At 44.7% G+C, this 23,912-nt stretch overlaps 1 protein-coding gene across 1 annotated transcript in view; it reads left to right on the top strand.

Moving 5' to 3' along the window:
- The window catches only part of syne1a (spectrin repeat containing, nuclear envelope 1a), a gene marked incomplete at its 5' end in the record, with an annotated part of 159,284 nt that overhangs the window by 94,636 nt on the left and 40,736 nt on the right, over window positions 1–23,912 (top strand). Inside the window, 19 exon segments of the mRNA XM_084082326.1 lie at window positions 127–271; window positions 598–816; window positions 2,051–2,373; window positions 2,736–2,901; window positions 3,100–3,255; window positions 4,293–4,445; window positions 5,081–5,263; window positions 5,695–5,832; window positions 6,169–6,354; window positions 7,419–7,541; window positions 7,773–7,955; window positions 10,591–10,734; window positions 13,162–13,383; window positions 15,322–15,459; window positions 16,863–16,976; window positions 17,620–17,781; window positions 18,441–18,650; window positions 19,113–19,286; window positions 23,206–23,397. Of these exon segments, the coding sequence (XP_083938452.1) occupies window positions 127–271; window positions 598–816; window positions 2,051–2,373; window positions 2,736–2,901; window positions 3,100–3,255; window positions 4,293–4,445; window positions 5,081–5,263; window positions 5,695–5,832; window positions 6,169–6,354; window positions 7,419–7,541; window positions 7,773–7,955; window positions 10,591–10,734; window positions 13,162–13,383; window positions 15,322–15,459; window positions 16,863–16,976; window positions 17,620–17,781; window positions 18,441–18,650; window positions 19,113–19,286; window positions 23,206–23,397 (3,331 nt within the window).

The following is a 23,912-nucleotide window of genomic DNA, read 5'->3' as shown; positions in this document are numbered from 1 at the left end:
TGTGTGTGTGTGTGTGTGTGTGTGTGTGTGTGTGTGTGTGTGTGTGTATACCTTTTTAATGCTTTTTTTTCTCCAGTTTTTTAGTAACAGTACGGTAAACTGCAATTTGCATGACTTTCTTTCTAGCTGTAGTTCTCAATGGCGCTGCTTCCAAAATGAGAGAGAGACCCTGATTGAACAAATGAACAAAGCAGAAAGAGGGATGGCCATTTTCGACACAGCCAAAGCAGCCAATAGCCTGGAGGCAGAGGACAAGCGTCAGAGATACAAGGTACTGTAGGACATTGCATGTGTCAATGCTTATAGATCTTTCATTAAATGTACAATAGCTACGCTCTGGAAAGGCACAGTACATGTAGGACATAGCTTTGTTATGATGCCATTAGTTATCAGTTTGTTTTATCTGTCGGCATTAGAAATGACTTGTCATTGTTATTGAAGTATTATTAATTCAACTATTTTAAGTGTCTTGACAGTAGACAGCCCACCAGATGAAATCTATAAATGAGTTATTCCCCATTTTTGCATCAAATGTAGATCATATTTCATTTTGGAAAGTGTCTACATTTAGTTTTTCCTCTCTTTCTCCTGCTGTAGTCCCTGGTGACTCAGATTGATGCATTGGAGCAACCCCTGACATCCCTGAGAGAGAAGACAACAGAACTAGATCAGATCAGCTCTGAGTCCAGCAAAGCTGTCACCAGCCACTCTGTGTCATCTCTATGGCAACGCTGGAGTCGGCTCCACAGTGTTGCCCGTGCCCAGGAGAGGGCGCTGGAGGACACAGCCAGGGAGTGGAGGAACTTCGCTGACAAGGTAAGAGTAGATGGAACAATATTTTACATATATATGTTCTTCTGATGTGTATGTGGATGGATGGCTGGAACGATGATAGCTGGAATGATTTCTGTAAATGTGTGTACAGTATGTGTACTTGATTGCTTGAAATAAAGGTATCTATCTATTACATGTTTCTATGAGTGAGCACATGTATGCACATCTGTGTGGGATGTACAGTAATAATAATAATAATTTCTGATATAGTACATTTTTTAATAATTCACAACTCTTTGTATAGTTTTTTTGTAATTGCAATAATAATGTGTGGTTGTCACAAAATCCCAAGGCACACCTGGCACTTGTCTCGTGCCACACCAGTGTGCCTTGGCACACCAATTGAGAATCACTGCTATAGTGAGCCTTAACCACTTAAGCCCTATATACTTTGTCGTACAACACATAGCGTAATTAGCCCACAATCACGATGCATTGGGATATGGTAGATCAGCTACTTTGTAAAAGAAATAGCTTTTTTTCTTTAATCTTTGAACATTTGTGCCTATAATGACATGCCCAAAATAGGGATGCCAGGTTGAAAGGGGTTAATGCAGCTTATTACAGCAGTGAAAGGGCTTTTACTTGTGTAAATTGAGGTCAACCACACACACAGCAACAGCTGAATAACTGTGGGTGTAGTGTGATGCAATTCTAGGCTTCAGGCCAGTCGCACGCTCCCGCCAAAGCACGTTGTCGTGAAAGCAGCCTCCCGCCCCCCGACCCATTTCTAGTCTGACTGTTACCAGCCTCCAGCTCACCAGAATTCCCACAAAGCATTGCTCCGGAGACGGAGGAAATGAGATCATAGCGTAGGAAGTTCTCACTTCCTTTTATGTGGCACATTCCTGTTGTCCACTGACTTTCTATGGCCCCATTGTTCAACTGGATATGTTGTCATTCTGTACACAGGGTCTCTTGACACCGGTTTCTGCCAATGAATAGAGATAACTCTTACAACAATTAACAATGAACTAGCCAGATACGTTATCATAATGATATCCTAATTGCCCCTGTGCAGGTTCGATATTTTTAATAACTTCATATGTTATGTACAGTAATCATCCACTTATCACTTGTTTATTGTATTACCATAAGCCATGGCAATAAAATGTCACTCTTCTGAGACCTTAATTGGAACATGAATCTTGGTCCATTGCGTAGTGCATTCCAGGAACCTTAATAGACCAATAACTCAGCCTCGCCTGTCTTCCAGATGGAGAAGGTACGCTCGGTGTCCATTGACCTCCACGGGCGCGTTCCCGACAGCACGGTGGAGAAAGCGGCCACCAGGGCGGCGCTACAGAGCCTTTTGGAGTACCATGACTCCTTCAGCCAAGAGGTGGAGAGAGAGCTGTCCGCTCTGGCCCTGCTGGCGCGACACTCGCTCTGTCTCAGAGGAGAGGAGGAGCAAGTGGAGGCTGAGGAGGAGGAGGAGGAGGAGGAGGTGGAGGAAGAGAAGGACCGAAAGACAGAGAATCGTCAGGAGGAGACGCCATGCCTGCACGAGATCAGGAGCATGCAGGAGGAGTGTGAGAAGTGAGTGCAGCGGGGAAAGTGGAAAAGGGAAATGAAGGGAAACTATGAAAAGCTCTTGAGAACATTTGTTATTATTATTATTATTAATGCCTGTGAAATGTCTCTTAATCTGATGGCTACAGTTTAACATTTTGATTTTCATTTTGCCTTTTCCAGTATAATGATACATTGTTACTTTTAATATATGATCAATTTAACCCTTGCCCTTTTCTAATTAGTCAATACACAAACATGATTATATCCTCAAAAAAATTGCTGCTTCATGCCTCAAGGTCTGATCTGAGGGTGGTCAATTCTTCACAACGGTGCAGTGCCAGCAGCTATTGTGTTTTGAAAGAAACCTGGCTTCATGTGTGTTCCAGCTTGGTGTTGCAGGTGCGATCTAGCAGGGCCCAGGTGCAGCAGGAGCTGAGGGAGAGAGAGGAGGTGGAGAAGGAGCTGGGCCTCGTCAAAGGCTGGATCCAAGACACCCGCGGACTCCTGCTGAGTCCTACTGCTGACCTGGATTCACTGCTGCAAGAGCTAGAGGTTCATGCACACGCACACGGACATGGCACACACACACACACACACACACACACACACACACACACACACACACACACACACACACACACACACACACACACACACACACACACACACACACACACACACACACACACAAACACTCCTCTGGGACTGCAAATAATAATAATCGCTTTGTTTGCTGTGGTGACCTTGTAGACTGCACACGGTGAGGTCATCAGTAGGCGTCAGAGTGTGGAGCGTATGACGGAGCTCCAGCAATCCAAGTACCAGGACCTCCAGGCTGGCCTGCCCTCTGAACTCAGCATGCAGCTGGCAGAGGTGGCCCTTGCGCTGGGGTCTGCTGAGGACCAGGTAAGCCCTCCTCACTACTATTGTCATTTGAGTTTATCATATTAGCATATTAGAAGAGCAGGGAGATATACATCTGTAACAAACCCCCCCCAGGGGAAAACAGAACACTTAGGGAAAGCACAGCCTACTGGTGGTGCTGGGGTGGTGGTGGGAGTAAACAAAGTGCATGCAACGTTCAGTGGCACTGACAGCTACAGTAGCCTGGCTCCAGCCCCTGAATTGCTAGGGCTTTCAGACTGAATAATGGAGTGAAACGAAATGAAACTTCAAGCTGAGTGTCAGACTAACTGACAGCAAGAGGAAATACAATGAATGAGGTTTTTGGTCAATTTGGTCAGCTGCTTAAAGGAGCTACACCATGAATTTAAAAAATAATAATAATATTTGATATCATATTGTTTATGTCCCTCAAACGTTTTTCAAAAGGTTTGAGCCTAAATCAAGCCTCAGATATACTCATTCCAACTAACTTCTCTCTGGCTTATAAAGCACTTTCACCTGCAATACCACATTGTCCTGTTTGGCACGGGGCGCTAGTGAGGCAGTTTGTATGCATGTCATGTCCTGGTTCTGTGTGGAAAAAGTAAAAAAAAAAAATAAGAGAAAATTTAAAAAAAATTAAAAATGAAAAAAAAAAAAAAAAAAAAAATTTTGATTTTTTTTTTTGGTTAGAACTGAAAAACGGGAGGAATTGTTCCCAGACGTGACGTAGGGTGGGGGAACAAATCTGACGGACTGTTTTCAGACCAATTTACATGAAAACCACAGATAGCCTATGAAAGCCTGCATGCTCGAAGTCGGGTATTTGTTGGAACAGAAGAGAGGTGGGGGAGACCAAAAACACACAAAAATGAAGAAAAAGTTAAAATTCATGGTGTAGACCCTTTAACACGTCACATACTGTACATCGCTCACATAGTGCTGCGCATGCGTGCAAACCTCTCGAGTGCATCTGCCTGAACTAGCTTGCAGACTATGCATGATATTACTATATTGCTCTATGACAGTACACCAAGTGTTTCCTCCATCTGCTTTAGGTCCAGGCGAGAGAACGGGAGGTTCAGCAGACCAGAGATGTGAAGGAAGACTTCAGCTCCAGGCTTCAAGACATCGAGGGCAAGCTGAAGAGCATCTCTCTGAAACTTGGAGACAAGGCTTCCGACCTGGAGCAGGCCAGAGAGGAGACCAAAGTAATCAAGCAGACAGATTGACTAATTAACAAGCAATTAGCCCTAATTAAACCGCCAATTTACTTTGCAGATGTTGGGGTTAATGAATGGTGGGTTGAGATTTGTGTGTGTGTGTGTGTGTGTGCGTGCGTGTGTGTGTGTGTGTGTGTGTGTGTGTGTGTGTGTGTGTGTGTGTGTGTGTGTGTGTGTGTGTGTGTGTGTGTGTGTGTGTGTGTGTGTGTGTGTGCACATGCGCGCGTGCGTGTGTGCGTAATGGCCTGTGCGGAATCCACCTTGCAACAGTGACCCACTTTAAGAAATATTCCAGATGGGATTCTGACCCTTTATCCCCTCCATTCCTCCACACCTCCTCCCTCCTTTAATCCCAAACTCAAAACGTCTCTTTTCTTCCTTCTCTTATCTCTCCTCTTCTGACGAGAGGCCCCCTAAGCCTAAACAGCATGTTAGGAAAAAAACACATCTGCAATTCAAACAGATGGAAATGACCACCTGGGCTGTGGGGTTTTACTGACATTATGTTTCAACCTCTCTCCTCTCCTCTCCTCTCCTCTCCTCTCCTCTCCTCTCCTCTACTCTACTCTACTCTACTCTACTCTACGCTACGCTACTCTACTCTACTCTCCTCTACTCTCCAGTGTCTTTGTGAGGAGTGTGATGGGTGCGGTCGTTCCCTGGCAGAGTTAGGTGTGGCGGTGCAGGAGTTTGGGGAGCAGAACCCTCTGCTGTGTAAGCAGCTGGGCGATGCTCTAGCCAAACTGGCCGAGGTGCAGCGCCATACCACACAGCTGGCCCAGGACAGGGCCAACAGACTGAAGAAGGTGAGACAGAAAATCTACTATCCATAACCTGGAACCAAAAATAAACTATATTGCATATTTCTACAAATGTGCTATGTACTGTAGTTCAAAAAGAACTGCCTGTGGATTATTTAAATTAACAGCAATCTGAAGTATGTCTAGGAGTTGTGGAATAACAAAATGCATAGTGCATCTTAGCTTAACAACATGATTCAGAAGTATTTATAGTGTTAATTATTATTACATGTACAGTAGGTTTTTATGAAGCCAAATGCTGCATACTCCTATCTTGCACCTTGTACATTACTCTGGATAAGCGTGTCTGCTAAATACATATATTTTAATTGCATTATTCGCAATTAATGTTTTGCATTGTATGATATAGTGTTAGTGAATCCATTCAGAAGCTCATCTATCCACAAATGTGTCTTTACCTCTTCCTGTTCGAGCAGGCAGAGAGGCAACTAGAAGAATATAAGGGGATGAGGGCATTCATCCTGGGCTGGACAGAGAAGGCAGAGGCCCTGGTCACTGGCAACATCATTTGGAGTTCTGCCTCCCAACTGCAGGAGCAAATCAGAACACACCAGGTGGGAATATAATGAGTCTCTTTACCAAGGCATGTGCCTGTCCCTATACGATCCACTTAAACCTTCTGGACTTAGTAAACTAGTACAAATTTTGTTGTTCCCCCAAAATATGGATGGTGGGGTTCAAGTGGTTAAAACATGGTTTTCCAGTGTGATATTTATTCTACAACCAGGCATTCTACAGGCAATGACCCGAATCATGCACACTTTAAAAAAATGATTTATTTTTAGATTTCAGTTTCAGCTATTGTTGAAAATAATTCTATACACCAGTAATTGCCGTATAATACAAACTCTGTTCCTCTTGGCCTGTCATTCGTGTTCCCATGGCAACAGGCATTGCTGCGGGAGTGTCGGGGTCTCCATGGTGACCTGGAGGCCATGGGTGAGAGGGAGGGGCAACTGGGGGAGGTGCTCCAGACAGAGGGGTGGAGCCAACAGGTGAAGCACCTGAGCAGGCGCACGGAGGAGCTGCAGCAAAATGCAAAGACACGCCTCCAGAGTCTGCAGGACGCAGCTAAGGTAACTGATAAATCCTGTGGTGTGTGCAGGCAAGCATTACAGGGGAATGCACACTGGGAAATTTATAATAGTCTTTAACTGTCTCCATCAGTGATCCCTTTGCTAACATCAATGATCTCTCTATTCACCACCAATGCTATAAGAGCCATCTGTTCTGTTTAGGTTAGTGAGAACAAACCAACCTCGTTAACATGACTGCTCTTATGAAGTCTGGCTAACAGTCCCATTAATTGCAGTGCACAGCGGGAGGTACCTATTGCCTTGGAGTGGGTCACATGTAGCAGAGATGTAATGCCACAGTGCCCTCTTATGGTAGCTCACCTAGTATTACATGTAATTCCTTTATTATAGTATGAACTGCAGTACTTTAGTTTGTTGTAGTGGTATATTTTTTAGAGGTGTTGATAATGAGGTAATCACACACTCCCACACATAAAATGTGCCATTAAAACACATTTTCTTATTTTGCCCCTGGGTCTATCTATGCACATTCTTAACATTGTGTGGGTCTTCTATATCACAAATTAGGTTTTGTGGTTACCACATATCTGATTAATACAGTTCATGCCAGAATGTTTAGATAAGAACAACCTTGAGCCTAGAACTTGAAACCATTATTTCAACCCTGTATGCTTTTCTTTAACTGACCACTTACTTGACACGTTTTCATTTGCTCTTTTGTGTGGTAAAAAATGATTTGCCTGGTACACCACACAGGGCAAGACACATGATTTCAATATTTATTTTAATAGTATTTGATGCCGGATTGCTTAAACATAATATAGAGTAATGTCTGAAATGCACATAAAAACATGTATTGGAGTGTGCACACACAGTATATGTTGCAAGGCCACACAAACAAAAGTGAACAAAAATGTCTATAGGGCACTGGCACATGCAAAGCGTTTTTATTTACTACAGTAGTCATCTTCAGGCAGAATTCAACTGTGTTGTAAATCACATGTCCTTGTACATGTCTGCATAGTATTATGTTAGCATTGCTGTTGCTCGACCCCTCCAACACTTACATGCTTTTATAAGTTCTGTCCCATGTGCCTGTACAGGACATGCTGCGTTTGGAGGCTGAGGTGAAGAGTCTTCATGCTTCTCTAGACCAGGTGCAGGTCACTCTGGCATCTCCTGACCTGAACAGACTGAGCCTCAGGGAACAGCTCACACACAGACAGGTAGACAAGATGCACGTGCGCATGCACACACACACACACACACACACACACACACACACACACACACACACACACACACACACACACACACACACACACACACACACACACACACACACACACACACACACACACACACACACACACACACCTTTAACACTACAGTATCTTCTTACACACTGCAGAGTCACTATAACTAATTCTTTACATCTCCCATCATGTCTCCTGAAGCGTCTGTTGGTGGAGATGGAGGGTTTCAAACAGCAGGTGGCAGCAGTTCAACAGTGTCAGAGCGCCCTCCGGCTGCCAGAGGAGGTAGTGGCCAGCCTGCATATCTGTCGCACAGCCCAGGCCTTGCAGCAGGAGGCCAGCCAACTACAGCATACCACCATTCAGCAGTGCAACATTTTACAGGTAGGGGGGGGGGGGGGGGGGGGGGGGGGGGGGAGCCTCATATTCATAGTAGCTCATAAGGTGCCACATGGCAAGTGGCAAGTTAATTAAAAAAAATATTTAGCATAATGTGCAGTAGGCCTACAGAAGTATTACTTATTCGTTTCCTGTAATTATTTAAAAACAAGAAGAAAAACAGGGTAGATCAGAGACTAATAATAATGATACATGTGTGTGTGTGTGTGTGTGTGTGTGTGTGTGTGTGTGTGTGTGTGTGTGTGTGTGTGTGTGTGTGTGTGTGTGTGTGTGTGTGTGTGCATTTGCGCAGGCTCCAATGTGTGTGGAGACATAAGAGCGCAAGGAACATATGACCTACAAATTGATCTCTATAGCATATGTGCACCATTTACACATAGTTGGCCAACAAATGCTCAAACAGTTGCGCTGTGCTATACAGTATTTAGTCATCTATATGGCTATACCATTAAGTGTGGTGTCATTCAATAGCTGACAGTTGCTCCACACAGATATAAAGTCATTTGATGATTACATTTTTACTGTCTCCTGGAACAGATACTTGATGCTCTGCTATGTGATGAATGTTGCATTCACAACAGGCCCTTCCAGGAATGTCAGGGATGTTTACTGTTCCCTGTCACAGCAGAGAAATATCCTCTTATCTTATAGTCCAGGCCAGGGCTGATTGTTCTACTAAGCTCATTTTGGTGAAGATTAGTTCGTTTTTAACTGGGAGCAGCAGACATTCACCTTAAGCATCTTATGCATCTTATCCATGCCACTGTTGTGGAGGTTTGAATCAATGGATGTGTTACTGTTTACATGTACTGTATACAGCATATCAGATACTGGTTCAATATTCCAGCTAATTTCCTGTTCATGTTACATCTCCATGTTGTGTTCCTATAACTGTATATGTATCCTGGAAATGCTGAATAGTCTGATGCAAATAGCAAAAAACAACAGTATAATAAAGCATCTATCCTTGTTAACATTGGCCTGTACTAGCAACAACGTTTGGGTCTTTAAACTTTGGGATATGTGCTTATCCTGTTTTATTTTAAACATCATGTCATCGCTGTTGGGCAGAAACCTTTTATCTCCATTTCATCTTTTGAATATTTTTAGCGGCGCTAGCCGCTCTATACCTAAAGGTATAGGATCCTGCTCTATACCTGACTTTGTCCGTGTGCGTACGTCAACGTTCTGATTGGTCAGGTGCGTCAACAAAGTGATTGGTCAAGCTTCACGTGACACGTGGCTATAAACACATTATAAACACATATCGATGACAAAATGTATCAAAGGCGCCGCTACCTTCACACAGGGTGTGATTTTTAGCGGCGCTAGCCGCTCTATACCTTTAGGTATAGAGCGGATCCTGCTCTATGCCTGACTTTGTCTGTGTTCACCGTCAACGTTCTGATTGGTCAGACCCGTCAACAAAGTGATTGGTCAAGCTTCACGTGACACATGGCTATAAACACATTATAAACACATATCGATGACAAAATGATGATGATGACTTCACACAGGGTGTGATTTTTAGCGGCGCTAGCCGCTCTATAGAGCGGATATTAGCCCTCTATACCTGGCATATTAGCCCTCTATACCTGGCTTTTGCGTCAACGTTCTGATTGGTCAGGCTCGCCAAGGTTCTGATTGGTCAGGTCCGTCAACGTTCTGATTGGTCAGGCTCGCCAAGGTTCTGATTGGTCAGGTCCGTCAACGTTCTGATTGGTCAGGCCCGTCGAGGTTCTGATTGGTCAGGTCCGTCAACGTTCTGATTGGTCAGGCCCGTCGAGGTTCTGATTGGTCAGGTCCGTCAACGTTCTGATTGGTCAGGCAAGGGAACTATTCATGACATCAATATTATATCATGAATACAAAATTAGATGGTTTATATAAACTGTAAAAGTCCGGAACATAAACACTCTGGGTACGGCTTATAAATTGTATAGATTATTTCATAACACATACATATCTTTCTGGTACCACATGTATACACACGCACACACAAAGTTTATTTTTTAGGTACCCACTCTATCAGCTATGACAGATCAGTTTTTGCCACTTACCTTGGAATGCATTTGGTGATTCGCTTCCAATGGCACTATTTAGTGCCACTGGAAGCCTTGAAATAAATTTACAGAGATTTAATATTGTTTCTCTAGTAGAAACGTATATCTATGACAAAATATATCAAAGGCGCCGCTACCTTCACACAGGTGTGATTTTTTTATAAATGAATGCCTAATTTTATACTTAGTCGTGTGACAGTTTCACACAAAGGTAATAAATAGTCACAATGTGACACGTCTGAGCTTGTAGCTCAGCGTCTAATGACATGCCCACAACAGAGACTGACTAAATAATAACTACATTGGATCCATTGGAACACAGTTTTTTCCCCCATGTTTCCTGACATGTAACCATTTTGGATATGTAAGGTTTCTGCCTGACAACGACACTATGGTATTTAACTTCATTAATGCTTACACTGAAATAAATGCCTGTACATAGAGTATTATACTGTATTTTCCTCGCTTTTGAATATGAGGAAGATGTGCAACAAGCTTATTGTCATGAAGGCTTTTGGATGTAGCCTCAATATATATTTCCATGTTGCGTTTCCCAGGAGGCAGTGGTGCAGTATGAGCAGTACGAACAGGAAGTGAGGAACCTTCAGAGGTTGATAGAGGAAGCCCACCGCATCATTCAGGATCGCCCGGTCTCCACCAGCAACATACAGGAACTCCAGGCCCAGATACACCACCATGAGGTGAGACCACACACACACACACACACACACACACACACACACACACACACACACACACACACACACACACACACACACACACACACACACACACACACACACACACACACACACACACACACACACACACACAAGCACGTGCGTACGTACACATGCACATACTTGCACACAAGAGATGAAGCACTGGAGAGGTAAGAGTCAAGGATCAAACAGGTCTAGACAGATTAGCTTCTCACAGACACACGCACAAGGATGGACACGCAAGCACGCATGCACGCACGCACGCACGCACACACACACGCGCGCGCACACACACCCCCACACACAGACGGACGGACAGACGGACACGAGCAAAAACATAGTAATAGGCCTTCGGGGAAAATAATTATTTAAAGAAAAAGGATGGTTTCATTCACTGAGTTCTAAGTATCCCTGACAACTGTGTCTCTACTGTGGGACAACATGGTGTCAACATATGGAAAGCAAATTGAAACTGATGCCAGTGTGTAATGATGAGTTGTTCCCAACCATTCTGCACAGTTTAGTCACATTCACATACCTGCTTTATTAGTAGATTCATAGATTCATCACCCAAATGATCAGTACATAGAATTTCAATGACCATCTAACAGACAATCATGTTCTGTATTTTCAATTGCTCATTTAATATCCCAGAAGATTATTATGCAATTAATGTTTTAAATGGATTTTATAATGGGGTCACCTACTTCAACATCAAAGAGCCCTGAGAGAGAGAGAGAGGGTGGGGGAGAGGGGTGGGGTGCATGAAAAATGTGTAATACCATGTAATTGTGTAATACCATAAAACAGAGATGTAATACAGATAGCGTTTCATAAAACTATTCTTTGAACAATCATTTATTCGTTGCATTTATTTAAGCATTATGCGTTTGATTTTATTCCATAATGTGGCTGTTTTCCATATGAAGTTAATAAGACACATCAGTATTTCCATTGCAAAATTATTATTATTATTATTATTACTACTGATATTTTGCAAAGCAAACAATGTTTATTTTACCCCTCTCTAATAGTGTACTGTGAGACACAGTGTCATACAGTACAACAACCATCATAAATGACTTTAAGTTCTCTACTGGCCCCGGCCCGCATACATACAAACATTCAAACATTCTCCCCTTATCTGATGGTGCATGCTGATACATTCTGCACAGGGATACGATTTCAGTTGGATAATGGTACAGCAGTTAGATACAGTGGACTGCAGTACCAATGCAGATCTCAAGCCCCATACTTGGTGCAGCATTTTCACTTTGCTGAGTGTGTGTTTAAAGCCCCCTGCAGACTGTGCAGAGAGAGAGCATCCAAGAGAAAAATAGAAATATGTAAGAATAGAAACTGCAGAACATTTTTTTTTTACATTATATTCTTATTACATTGTCATTATAGTTATAGTCTGTGCTTGCTTGTTGTTGCAATCCGTGTAGATCACAGATTGGTTGGCCATGTCAGTGAGTTCATACATGTATTTGAGTTTGGTCTCCAAGCTGAGCGAGATAGCTGCAGGTCCACTCGCCAGTTAGTCACATGACCTGATTATCAGCGCATCGACCATCTGCGGGACAGGGGGAGGGAGGAGGGGAAAAGAGGCAGGGGAGGAGCCTGCCCATAACAAGGCTGTTATTTGAGCCTCCCTCTGTCATTCTCTCTCTCTCTCAAACGCACCCTCTCTCCTTGCAGCGCTCTCTCTCTTTTGTTGAGAGGAATCTGCCTCAGGGATTGGTGGAGCAAGGAAGTGGAAGGAGGGGGGAAGGCAGTGAGATCACATCCTGTTTTCTTTTCCCTTTGTGTGTGTGTGTGTGTGTGTGTGTGTGTGAGACTGTAGATTTGAACTATTTCAGGGGTCTCTGTGTCTCTCAACCAAACATCCTGTCGGTGGAGCTCTCCGCCACCGCTTTGAGTCACCCGCCTCTGGGCTGCTCTGATTGGCTTAGAGATCCCAGAGAGAGTCTGTGTGTGTGTGTATATGTGTATGTGTGTGTGTCACAGAGCTGAGGCACTGCTTTTCTCTCTCACTCTCTCTCACCACACACATACACTATGAGACTGAGAGCGAGAGGCAGAGAAGAGAAGAAGAAAATGCTTCCTTTCCACTTTACTCCTCCAGTGCCGGCTCTTTTCCACTCAGGCCGTCCACTGCATTCAACGCTGAACCACCTCAACTAAACAACAACCTCCCCCTCCTCCTCATCCCCAGCCCTTTTTTCAGGGGGATCTTATTCAGCCGGTGAAGCTATTGGTTTTTTCCATTGTGGACTGACTCACTGAGATTGACCCTGGAGAGAGAGGTGGGGGCTGTGTTGGAGTTTGGTGTTCGGTGGACATCTAGTCATTATTATCTGCGTGGGGGGTGGTGGGGTGGTGTTGCCGGATATGTTTTGACAGGAGCTGGCCCAGAAGATCCGCGGCTACCAGGATCAGATCGCCTCGCTGCACTCCAAGTGCAAGATGCTGACGGTGAAGGCCAAGCACGCCACCATGCTGCTGACGGTCAGCGAGGTGGAGGGTCTGTCGGACGGCATGGATGAGCTGAGCGACGACGAGCTGCCCGGTGTCCTGGCCGGAGCCTCTGCCAAGCAGCTGCCTGCGCACCCCTCTGTGGTCATGGTGAGTGCTGACCGGCTTCCCTTAAACACCCACAATACTGTGTGTCTATACTACTGTGTGTGTGTGTGTTAATTCAGCACCCAGCATTATCCACATATCACCGATATCCACTGTGGGCCTGCACTGTGTCTTATGTATAGTACTGCTAGAGAAACCCAAGCAGGCTTCTGTTTCGTTCCCTGTCTTACATTACTGTTCTCTGCTGGCTGCCTCTTGCTGTGTAGCTCTACACTGATAGCTGCCGACAGTGTTTTCTATTTATGTGTGCTGTGTGTCACTGTGTTTGTTTCATATTAACCTGAATCTGTCTGCCTGCTGCTCTGTCATCCTTTGCTTGATCATCTTCCGGTTCTCAAGAGTTTCTACAGATGTCTCTCATCATGCCCTCTCTCTCTCTTTCTCTCTCTCTCTATCTCCCTATCTCTCCCTCTCGCTCTCTCTCCTCTAATTCTGATTTCCTTTGCTGTTGTTTTTATGCTCTTGTTGCTGCCGTTTATGGTGTGTTTGGTCTCAATGGGCCAGGAAACAGGATACTGCTCTGTGTGTGTGTGTGTGTGTGTGTGTGTGTGTGTGTGTGTGTGTGTGTGTGTGTGTGTGTGTGTGTGTGTGTGTGTGTGTGTGTGTGTGTGTGTGTGTGTGTGTGTGTGTGTGTGTGTGTGTGTGTGTGTGTGTGTGTGTGTGTGTGAGCGCGCGCGCGTGCGTAAGTTACAGCAAGAACAGTTTGTGTTTGGGTATGAATTGGCTCCGGACTGCTGCCATCCTTCACTCATTATCGTTGCACATAGTTAGTAGCATTGTCCCGTTCTTAACCACATAACTGCAACGGTGCTGTTTGGTTTGGGTCTGATTTCACTGCCTGCACAGACCTATTAAGATTCTCACACACACTGGTCTGCCCACATAGCCCGTTGCCTTGCGTTGCATCATGAAGCGCGGGAATAAAAAGATTCCAGACTGCAGCTAACAACGTCCCAAGTCAGTCCGCCAAGTTCCACTACAACCAAAAAGCAGCCCGTTAGACGTTGGCTCGCATTCCAGTTCTGCCTCTGTACTGAGGCATGCAGTCAACTGTGCTGCTTCAGCTGCTTCTGCACCGTAATCACCGTCCTCTCAGTCTGGGTCTGTCTTAACTGTGTTATGTTGTTGTCTCTGATCTGGTTTGGCTTGGCCCTTGATCTTCCAGGACTGCCTTTAAACAGTTTTGCTTTGATGTCATGCCATTTGTCCCAAAGTGACACACATAGTGTGATGTAGATTCAAAACTAGTTGCTGTCTGCTTGACGAGGCAGTTGTGTATTTTGAACTATTCCATTTACAAGACACTCAGTTGTACACGATGCGTGCTTGCGTGTGCATTATAACTTCCTGCCAATGACCGTTTCTTTCCTCTGATGCATGCTGTAAAAGGGATCACTCATTGCCAATGGATTCCAGGGCTCCCCGTTAGCTAGTGCAGATCAATGCAATACATTAGGATGCTGTTTTGAATGCTATGTACTGTACTAGCCCGGTGGTGTTTTATGCCAGTAATGTGATCCTTTGGGTCTCTGTTATTTTATTACTCTCTAATTAATCAGAAAAAGTGCTAACTCTGCAGCCTCCTGAAGCTACGCCCCCCTTACTAATGATTATACCTCTTTCTCTCTATCTGTTGTCACTCTCTCTACCTCTTCACTCTCCTATCACTTTCTGTCATATCTTGTATTCCTCTCTCCTCCTCTTTTTGCATCTTCTCTTCTCTTCTCTTCTCTTCTCTTCTCTTCTCTTCTCTTCTCTTCTCTTCTCTTCTCTTCTCTTCTCTTCTCTTCTCTTCTCTTCTCTTCTCTTCTCTTCTCTTCTCTTCTCTTCTCTTCTCTTCTCTTCTCCTCATTTTATTTCCCCCTTCCTGCTTCTTCTGGTGTACGTTTGTGGTGTATGTGTTCGTGTGTGGTGGGTCAGATGACCGCGGGCCGCTGCCACACGCTGCTCTCCCCTGTGACGGAGGAGTCAGGGGAGGAGGGCACCAACAGTGAGGTCTCCTCTCCCCCTGCCTGTCGCTCCCCCTCTCCTGGGGCTAACCCTGATACTCTTAACCAGGTATTGCAACCCACCCACCCACCCCTCGACACCTCGGTACCCTTCCATCTCTAAACCACCGACCACAACAAACCATCTCCAAAGAGTTTACATTTTACATTTTACATTTTACATGTTGCATTTTACAAATTCAGCCGTCGTCCTTCAGAGTGATTGTGTATGATGGCTGCATGAGCTTACAGTAACGCATTAAACTTTAAAATTCCTCAATCGGCAACATTATGAGCAAACCACCACATCTAGATGCCTCTGCAGTATGCACTACTACGCCCAGCACCACCTGCTCCCCACCCGTCTGCTAGTATCACCACTACAGCCCTCACCCATATGCACTGCTGCTATAACATTCCTCTACCACACCCACGTTGGATGAGCAGCTGGACGGTTACTGTGTTGCATCTGCCTGCCGCCTTATCAGGTCATCTGTGTAGCTGTACCTTCATTCGTTTTACTCCCTTGATTTCTTTCTGTGCGATGCTGTTAGCATGGCAAGTTAGATCGAAATATATTTTCTTTGGTATTGGTCTGTGATCTAGACAGCCTTGACAGATGGATATTATTAGTAGAACTGAGTAGGGGGTCAGCACTGCAGTTTTGGGAACTGAGTCATGATGAGGATTTCACGGTGAAATGTCTGTTCTTCTGCATCATGTGATGTGTCAATGATTCAGTGCTGATGTACTGTAGAGAGAGAAGACCAACGCAGTATGGTTAGAAGCTAAGTTAATAGGAGTTGGAGACAGACAGAAGGACATTATTATGAACATTTGAGATAGGGTGACAGAGGGAGAGAAGAGAGAGAGGGAGGGAGGGAGAGAGAGAGGGAGAGATGGGGGGGGCGGGGGGGTAAAATAAGGACGCATTTAGCCAGACTGCTATAGTGGTAACATCCCACAGAGGATCAAGACAAACTCAGCACATAGCTAACAGTCCTACTCACCGCTCTTAAATTGAACATACAGTATGCATTTTCTTTGTAAGAATGTGGACATTTAGGGGTTATAATGAATTGCTTCAAGCTGAGAACATGACATGATACAGGACACTTTATAGCAATTACATGGTCATTCAGTGGGTAATTGTAAACAGACCACTCTCCCCTAGCCAACTGTGCTTCCACACAGAACTCAGAAACAAGCGGGTGTTTATTGCCAGTACATAGGACATGAAGGAATTGGTTCTGGTTAAGGTGCAACATGTAACATAGGACAACATCAAGACACAGGATCATTCTGTAACAATTTAGACAAACAACAATGTGAAAATGATATCATCATAGCTTTCAATGGCAGTAAGTCAGTATAAAGTCAGTATTATGTGCAATAATCGTGCAAGAACATCCGTACATGCAGACAAACAGACACAGCAAGACTTTCACAAGCCGTCTTCTCAAATAATTGCAGGGTCGAGCCAACCTGAGTCGTGCACCCCTCCAGGAGCTGTATGACCCGTCTATGGAAAGCAGCGCTGCTAACCTGGATGACCTGCAGAGGTCCTGGGAAACACTAAAGAATGTGGTACGTCACCTGGTCACAGATTAACCTGCCGAAGTGAAGCTGAATATCTAACTGCTACACTGCATTCAGTGTTTGCTTTATATAGAAATACTGCACCAGTGCACCAGAAACAGAAATAACAAAGCATACACCAGGATGGAAATATATATACTGTAGTAAGAACATAACTGTATAAGAACAGCTCTGAGATCCCCTAAGGATTCATTTCCAAGATCATACTGGTGGTCTGGCATGTGTAACTTATTGCGTACAACTCTATACTTAACAATGCTGCCAACCATTCTCCAAAGCAGACTGTGGTTTGTTACTGTAGGTATTTAAGGATGACAATATTTTCCATTCATTTCAGTGCAGTAGGCCTATTATTACAACTTCCAGGGAAGTTCTAATAATACACTTGCTTGAGGTAGGCATTTCAAATTGCAGATTCATTTGAAAAAATGTTAAGAAATATACGACAACCGCAACATATTATAATTAAAATGGCAAAATGGTCTTATGTTTATGTACAATCGATTGATGAAGATGTCAGTAGACAATGACGTTGTGTTTAGACCAGTATTGTACACATCGGTTTTTACTCCCACCGCCTACCTTTTCATCAGCACTCTCTCACACTTTGTCTGCTGCACTCCCACCTCAGATCAGTGAGAAGCAGAAGAGTCTGTATGAAGCTTTGGAGCGACAGCAGCACTACCAGGAGTCCCTCCAGTCCGTCTCTACCAAGATGGAGTCCATCGAGGGAGCGCTGAACGAGGGTCTAGAACCCAGCAAGAGCCCCGAGAGCCAGATGGCTGCACACCAGGTGAGGGAGAGGGGGGCAGACAGGCCAGGAGGTATTTGGGAAGTCAGTGTTTGTATGTGTGTGTTTGAGAGAAAAGGGGAGTGTGTGTGTGTGTGTGTGTGTGTGTGTGTGTGTGTGTGTGTGTGTGTGTGTGTGTGTGTGTGTGTGTGTGTGTGTGTGTGTGTGTGTGTGTGTGTGTGTGTGTGTGTGGGTGGGTGGGTGGGTGTGGGGGGGGGGTGGGGGTGGGGGTGTGTTTGAGGGAGGGAGGGAGTGAGGGAGGTGAGTTCAGATGAGGACAGGGGAAACAATAGACTAATGGACTGAATGGTAGAGAACAGAAATGGAGTTGAGCCATGCGTTAAAGACAAAGATGACAAGTAGCCCCGACTCTCTGTGCTCAGTGAAAACACAGAGAATGATGAAGGGGTTTAATTCTACTAGGCTGTGTGCAGGGCTCAAAGACACCGCAGCACTGTTCGCTGTTGCTATGCCAACTTCACAGTGACTGGCAGTCCCAGTTGTACGGTCCCCTTTTGACAACAGTGAGACGAGCCATTTTGGTCACTTTGGTTTTGTCTCTGAAGCCCCATTCTTCCTCATCTCACAAATGTTCTTCCCTTCCTGTCTTCCATATATTTCAATCTTCTATTCTTCCCTCCCCTCGTTTTCCCGCAATCCAGGCTCTGATGGATGAGATCCTGATGCTGCAGGACGAGATCACTGAGCTCCAGATGTGTTTCTCAGAGGAGCTACTGGGCGACGGCCTGGGAGACAGCGACGGCGAGGGAGACCCTGGGGACCAGTTGGCTCTACAGTCCACGCTCACCGTGCTGGGAGAGAGAATGGCCACCATTCGCATGAAGGCCTCCGGGAAACGGCAGCTGCTGGAGGTACTGGGACACTAGATGCAGTTAAATGAACACTCCATATTTCATTGGGGCATTCCACCCAATAACTATGATATGACATTATTTGACTACTTGCTGGTCAGTGTTCCATCCAGTTTTGTTAAGCTAGCTGTGACTCAATAATTGTCTCCGCCAGTATGGTGGAGAGTATGTTTTCATCTCCGTCCGTCCGTGTGTGTGTCCGTCTCAGCCAAGCTAACATTGGTGTGACACGTGACAATATGTAATATAAATAGGTAAGACAGGATTGATCAGGAACAGTACTGGCGGAGACCTGTGCTCCGAGGAGCACATTTTCTAGTTCATTTATGTTTTGTAGAATTTTGATGACTTTGGACATTAACAGTCTATCAACAGTCCGGATTGTATTGTGTATGACAAATACGGAGGTTTTGTGCCTGTTATCCATCTAATATCTCTTGTTTGTCATGTTCTCGTGTTTAGGAGAGACTGAGCGAACAGCTAGAGGAGCTGCGTCAGGAACAGGCGCTGCAGCGTTACCATAGCGAAGCCGAGGAACTGGACCATTGGTTGCTGAGCGCCCGTGCCACGCTATGCTCCGCCCTCCAGCCGCAAAATGATGACATGGATATGGAAGATCAACTCATAGACTGCCAGGTGAGACCGACTGTGCCGTTTATAGCGGGCCGAGGGGGTCGACAGTTTTACGGTTTGGTTTGTTATGGGGAAACTGTTGTGGTGTATCCCATTGGTTCTCAAAGTGGGGTCCAGGGACCCCCAGGGGTCCTTGAGGGGGGTACAAAGTGAGTTAATCTAGTTCAGAAATAGCAGATTTACAAGCTCATAGCGCGGCACCAAGTGCCGCGCTATGAGCTTGTAGATTTGCTATTTTTTTTTAATCCCTGGCACAAAATATTTTTGAGATGGGGGTCCGCAGCCAAATACATATCATTTTGCGAGTCCTTGACATTACCCAATACGAGTTACTGTTTCCACGGTAGACAAAAGTGTAACAGTATATCTCTGTTGTCATCTCTTGTCCTGTGGCTAAGATAGCAGATCCTGTTCTGCTAGAGCCTCTGTCAGTGTGTCACATGTCAAAAATAATTGTGGCATGTAAAATCTGTGACATACAGTAGTGTCCGATTTGTATCAGGGTTCCAGAAATAGTGCCTGGCTGTTCTCTCTGCATGTTTTTTCAATGTCAGACAAGCTCTTACTCTTAGGCTATATACTGTATGCTCAAACTGGTTGCTCAAATCAGATTTTTGGCCTATCCAGATTTAATCAGATTGGTATTTATCTGAACAGCAAAACAAAACACATGGAAACAGATTTTTTCAGATTTTAATCACATTCCTATAGTGGTTTGAAATGTGGTTCAAATCTGATTTCTAAAGACACTGAGGCCAGATTTATGCTTCATCATACAACTGTGTCGCTCACTGTAGATCTGCTATTTCCGACGAGAGAATACATTAAGCATCTCTCGTTATGTTGTTACAATGTTGCCACAGCAACCGATGCAGATATAGGTTGACAATGTCTCTGAATACACAAATCTAATCGGATCACTTGCAAATAAAAGTGTGGACAGTTATGCTTATAGATCGTATTTGATAAACAAATGGGTTTTTCCTGCAGTCTGAACAAAGCCTTTTACTCTCTGTTGATGTCTGTTGCATGAATAGACCCCTTTATGCTTGTTGGTTTCCACCCAGACATGAACAAAATGTATCATAGTCAGAGGACCCTCGCCATCCAGTAGTATTCAGTTTCTATCAATGAATGAGCTAAACTGAGCATTGTGTTTTGGATTGGGTATTAGGATTAGGATTATCATTGTCTGCCCCCTCTCTACTCAGCTTTATGGTGTCCTACTGGGTCTCCAACATTCCTCCAGGAAGCCAAGCTCCGTCGTCTACTCACCCTGTTACCATGTTGATCTCACCTTCAAACTGATTGATTTGACTGGTATCTTTGGGGAAGTGGAAGTGGTGATTGGTCTAGGCTAGGTTTTGTGTAATTGTTATGGATTAAGTTCACTTTGGTCTGTAAAAGGGAAACGTATTCCAGGGTGGCTAATTTGTATCACATGGCACACAGCACCTCCTGGGAAAGGAGAGAATAATACAAAGGACAGTTTGTTTAAGTTTAAGTAGTTAGTAATCTAACTTACTCTATTAATAAAAACCTTGAACTTAAAGGGTTAACACGTCGACCCCCTATCATGTAACATAAGTGTCTTCTTATAATGATGTTGTTAGCTCGATGGCTCAGACAGAAGAGGTCTTTTACAGTAGGTGGGTTTGTTTGTACTGAAGCAGCTGGGAGACAGTAAGCTGATTATAGCTCACATATGGCTCCTGTGGAGCTCGGGTCTAAAAGTCCCAGACCATGTACACTAGAGCCTAGTCTTCAAAGGATTGATGCTGTCTGCATACACTCCACAGATTAATTGACTGTGTTCAGTATAGAGCTACTGTAAAGAGCAAAGAGCATACTTATTATGATGGACAGTAGGCAGAGATATCTGATTGTCTGGTTACATAAGACTAACTCCCATCAACATATGTTTCATCATGGGATAAAGGTGATTACTCTTTGTATTGATTTGCAGTGACCCTTCCCTCTAGGATACAAGTGGACCTGCATCATGCTAGGAAAATGTCCCCAAAGCATAACGGAGCCCCCAGACAGCCTCACTGTCAAGCATTCCGGCCTGTTCTCTTGGTGTACACCACACATGCACTGTATGTAGCGATGCATTTTGCACCACTGAAGTGTCAAATTATGTATTTGGTTTATGCACTGCTACCCTACTATAACTTCCCTCTCTTTGTAGTTATATGATTGTTGTTGCTGACAGTCTGATCACATCCTGCACTGACATTCTCAGTCAACTGTGGAAGAGCTCCTACTCTGTTTTTCCTCTTGTTCAGTATATCGCACTAATGCACAGGCATTATGGTCATTGAATGTGTGCTTCTGAGCCACAACTTCAGACTGATGTCATTCCATAGATTAAATGCAAATGTCACTTTAGTCACTAGTGAAACACTAGTTGAGTAGTCTTTGTGACTGAAGCCCCTGCCATCCGTGCCCCAGTAATGAACCCTCTTTCATTAGTTACATACAGTAGATCTTTCTCTTGCTGTCTTAATCCAATATTGAGGTCAACTGCATGCCACAGAGTGTGATAGGAAGTTAGTTGCTTAATTGTATCATGCAGCAAACCTGTATGGGAGCATCTACATTCATTATGTTTCTCCACCCATTAATTCAGGTTTTTCCTTATAGGGGCCGTGTCCACAGAAAGGTTTTTTTGAGTGCAGGAGTGCTTTCAATATAATGTCCAGGCACTCTCACACAGCGTTTATTGATGCCCGCAACCAATCCACTGTTGCTCCAACGTCGTGTCATATAGCTTATCTGAAACAACTATAAACATGGCCTTCTCATGGTTGTGGTAACGATTCAACATCAGGTCGTAAATGACCTGAATGACAGACACAAGCAGGAGGATCATATGACCCGCGCTCCTCTCCAAAAGTTGAACTTTTGTCTGCTTGTCTGCAAGGCGCTGCGCCAAAAAAACACGCCAGTCTTTACCATAGAAATACATGGCAGGCAGGATCTTCCAGTCGCGAGAGAGAGAGAGATTTTACTGTGTAGGTAGTAAATGAGTCCCCCACCCTCCAGCCGCCTGAATGGCACTGAATGGAAGGAGAAGGAGGTGTATGAAGACACTCTACATTGTGGTGGGAGAATGACGACCACTTCTTTCTTTCTGGGCCTCGTATGCCCTTTTGAATCACGGAGCTACAAAACCCTAATCCTCGCTTTTTCCACCTTCCACGCAATTGTTCTCACATGGAATAGGAGGGTCGCTTTTGTTAGGAAGCAATGATTTGTTGCTTCTCAACTGAATCAGTTTGAATGTGCCGATGAGGATTTGGAGAGAGAGGGGGAAAAAGGATATATGCAAATCAACGAAAGTGAGTGAAAGAGAAAAGAGGGGGGATACACTGAATGTGGCGGTAAAAGAGGACGTGCATGTGTGAAGTACATTCTAGAAACAGCTAAATGAAAGCCTGGTGCATTATGCTGAGTAGATGCCTACCAACCACCGGGACAGTGCCTGTCATTCACTGTCACGCACAGCCAATACGAGCTCTTTGAGTAGAAGAAAAGACTGTTCCCATTGGGTGGTATAGCTCCTGTGCAATAGAGCAGGCTGTCATCGCCCATCATGTAGCAGAGATAGCAGATCCAGTTCTGCTGGAGAGCTTCCCTTTAATGAGTCACACTGTTGAACTACGGGGAGCGACAGTTTGGTGACGTTACAGTAGATATTCCAACAATGCCAGGCTGTTTTAAACGAGTCACCCATGCAGGGTTTTAGCTTAGTTATGAGACGATCTGTGGGCAGGTCACTGTGTGGCAATATGATTTAGTAGTCTGATATGATTCCAGGGCCGGTTGACATTCTAAGTTCAGGTCAACTTTAACCTTTTGAACGATGATGATGATGATGACTGTACCTGAGCTTGCCTGCCTCTTCCTGCCGTTTCAGAACATGCTGTTTGAGATCGAGCGGAAGGTGGCATCGCTGTCAGAGCTCTCCATTCACAGCGAGAGCCTGCTGTTGGAGGGCCGCGCCGGCACCAAGGAGGAGGCGGAGCAGCTCACCCTGAAGCTCCAGTCCCTCAAAGACAGCCTGGTGGAGCTGCAGCGCATGCTGCAGGACAAACAGGTGGACATACAGGTGAGAGGCACTGTATGGATGTTGTGACATCCAAGGATTGGGGTTCATCTTCAGTCTCTCTCTCTCTCTCTCCCCTTCACTCCGGTCTATGTTCTTCCCCTGTCCCGTACTCTCTTCAGTTCATCCTATTTTCATCCTCCACTTCCATTTAGCTCATGTTCCTTTCTCCCTCTTGTCTCTGTCGAATGCAGTTCTGTTCTGTTGTGCTGCATTGCAGTATGTTGTTTTGCTGTATCTTCATCAATGGTAGTATTGTGGAAATGCCAAAGGTCACGTCGGCCTCCTTCATAAAGGTCCCCTGTTTCCCACCACTAACCGCAGAACAACAGGGGCCTGTATTTCTCACAATGGGCCTCAGACGCAGACAAAAGGATGCTACCTCGTCGCATCACACTGACACTAAACACATTGGAACAGGTGTTCTTTCTGATGACACAGCATTTTCAGTTACTGTAGTAATGATTTGTGTTTTGTGTTTTTGTTCTCGCCAAGGTAACAACATTACCACATGATCA

This window comes from Gymnoscopelus microlampas (genome assembly GCF_963454915.1).
Source record: "Gymnoscopelus microlampas genome assembly, chromosome: 16".
Taxonomy (NCBI): Eukaryota; Metazoa; Chordata; class Actinopteri; order Myctophiformes; family Myctophidae; genus Gymnoscopelus; species Gymnoscopelus microlampas.
The sequence above is the reverse complement of the archived record's forward strand: the minus strand, read 5'-3'. Positions and strand labels throughout refer to the sequence as shown.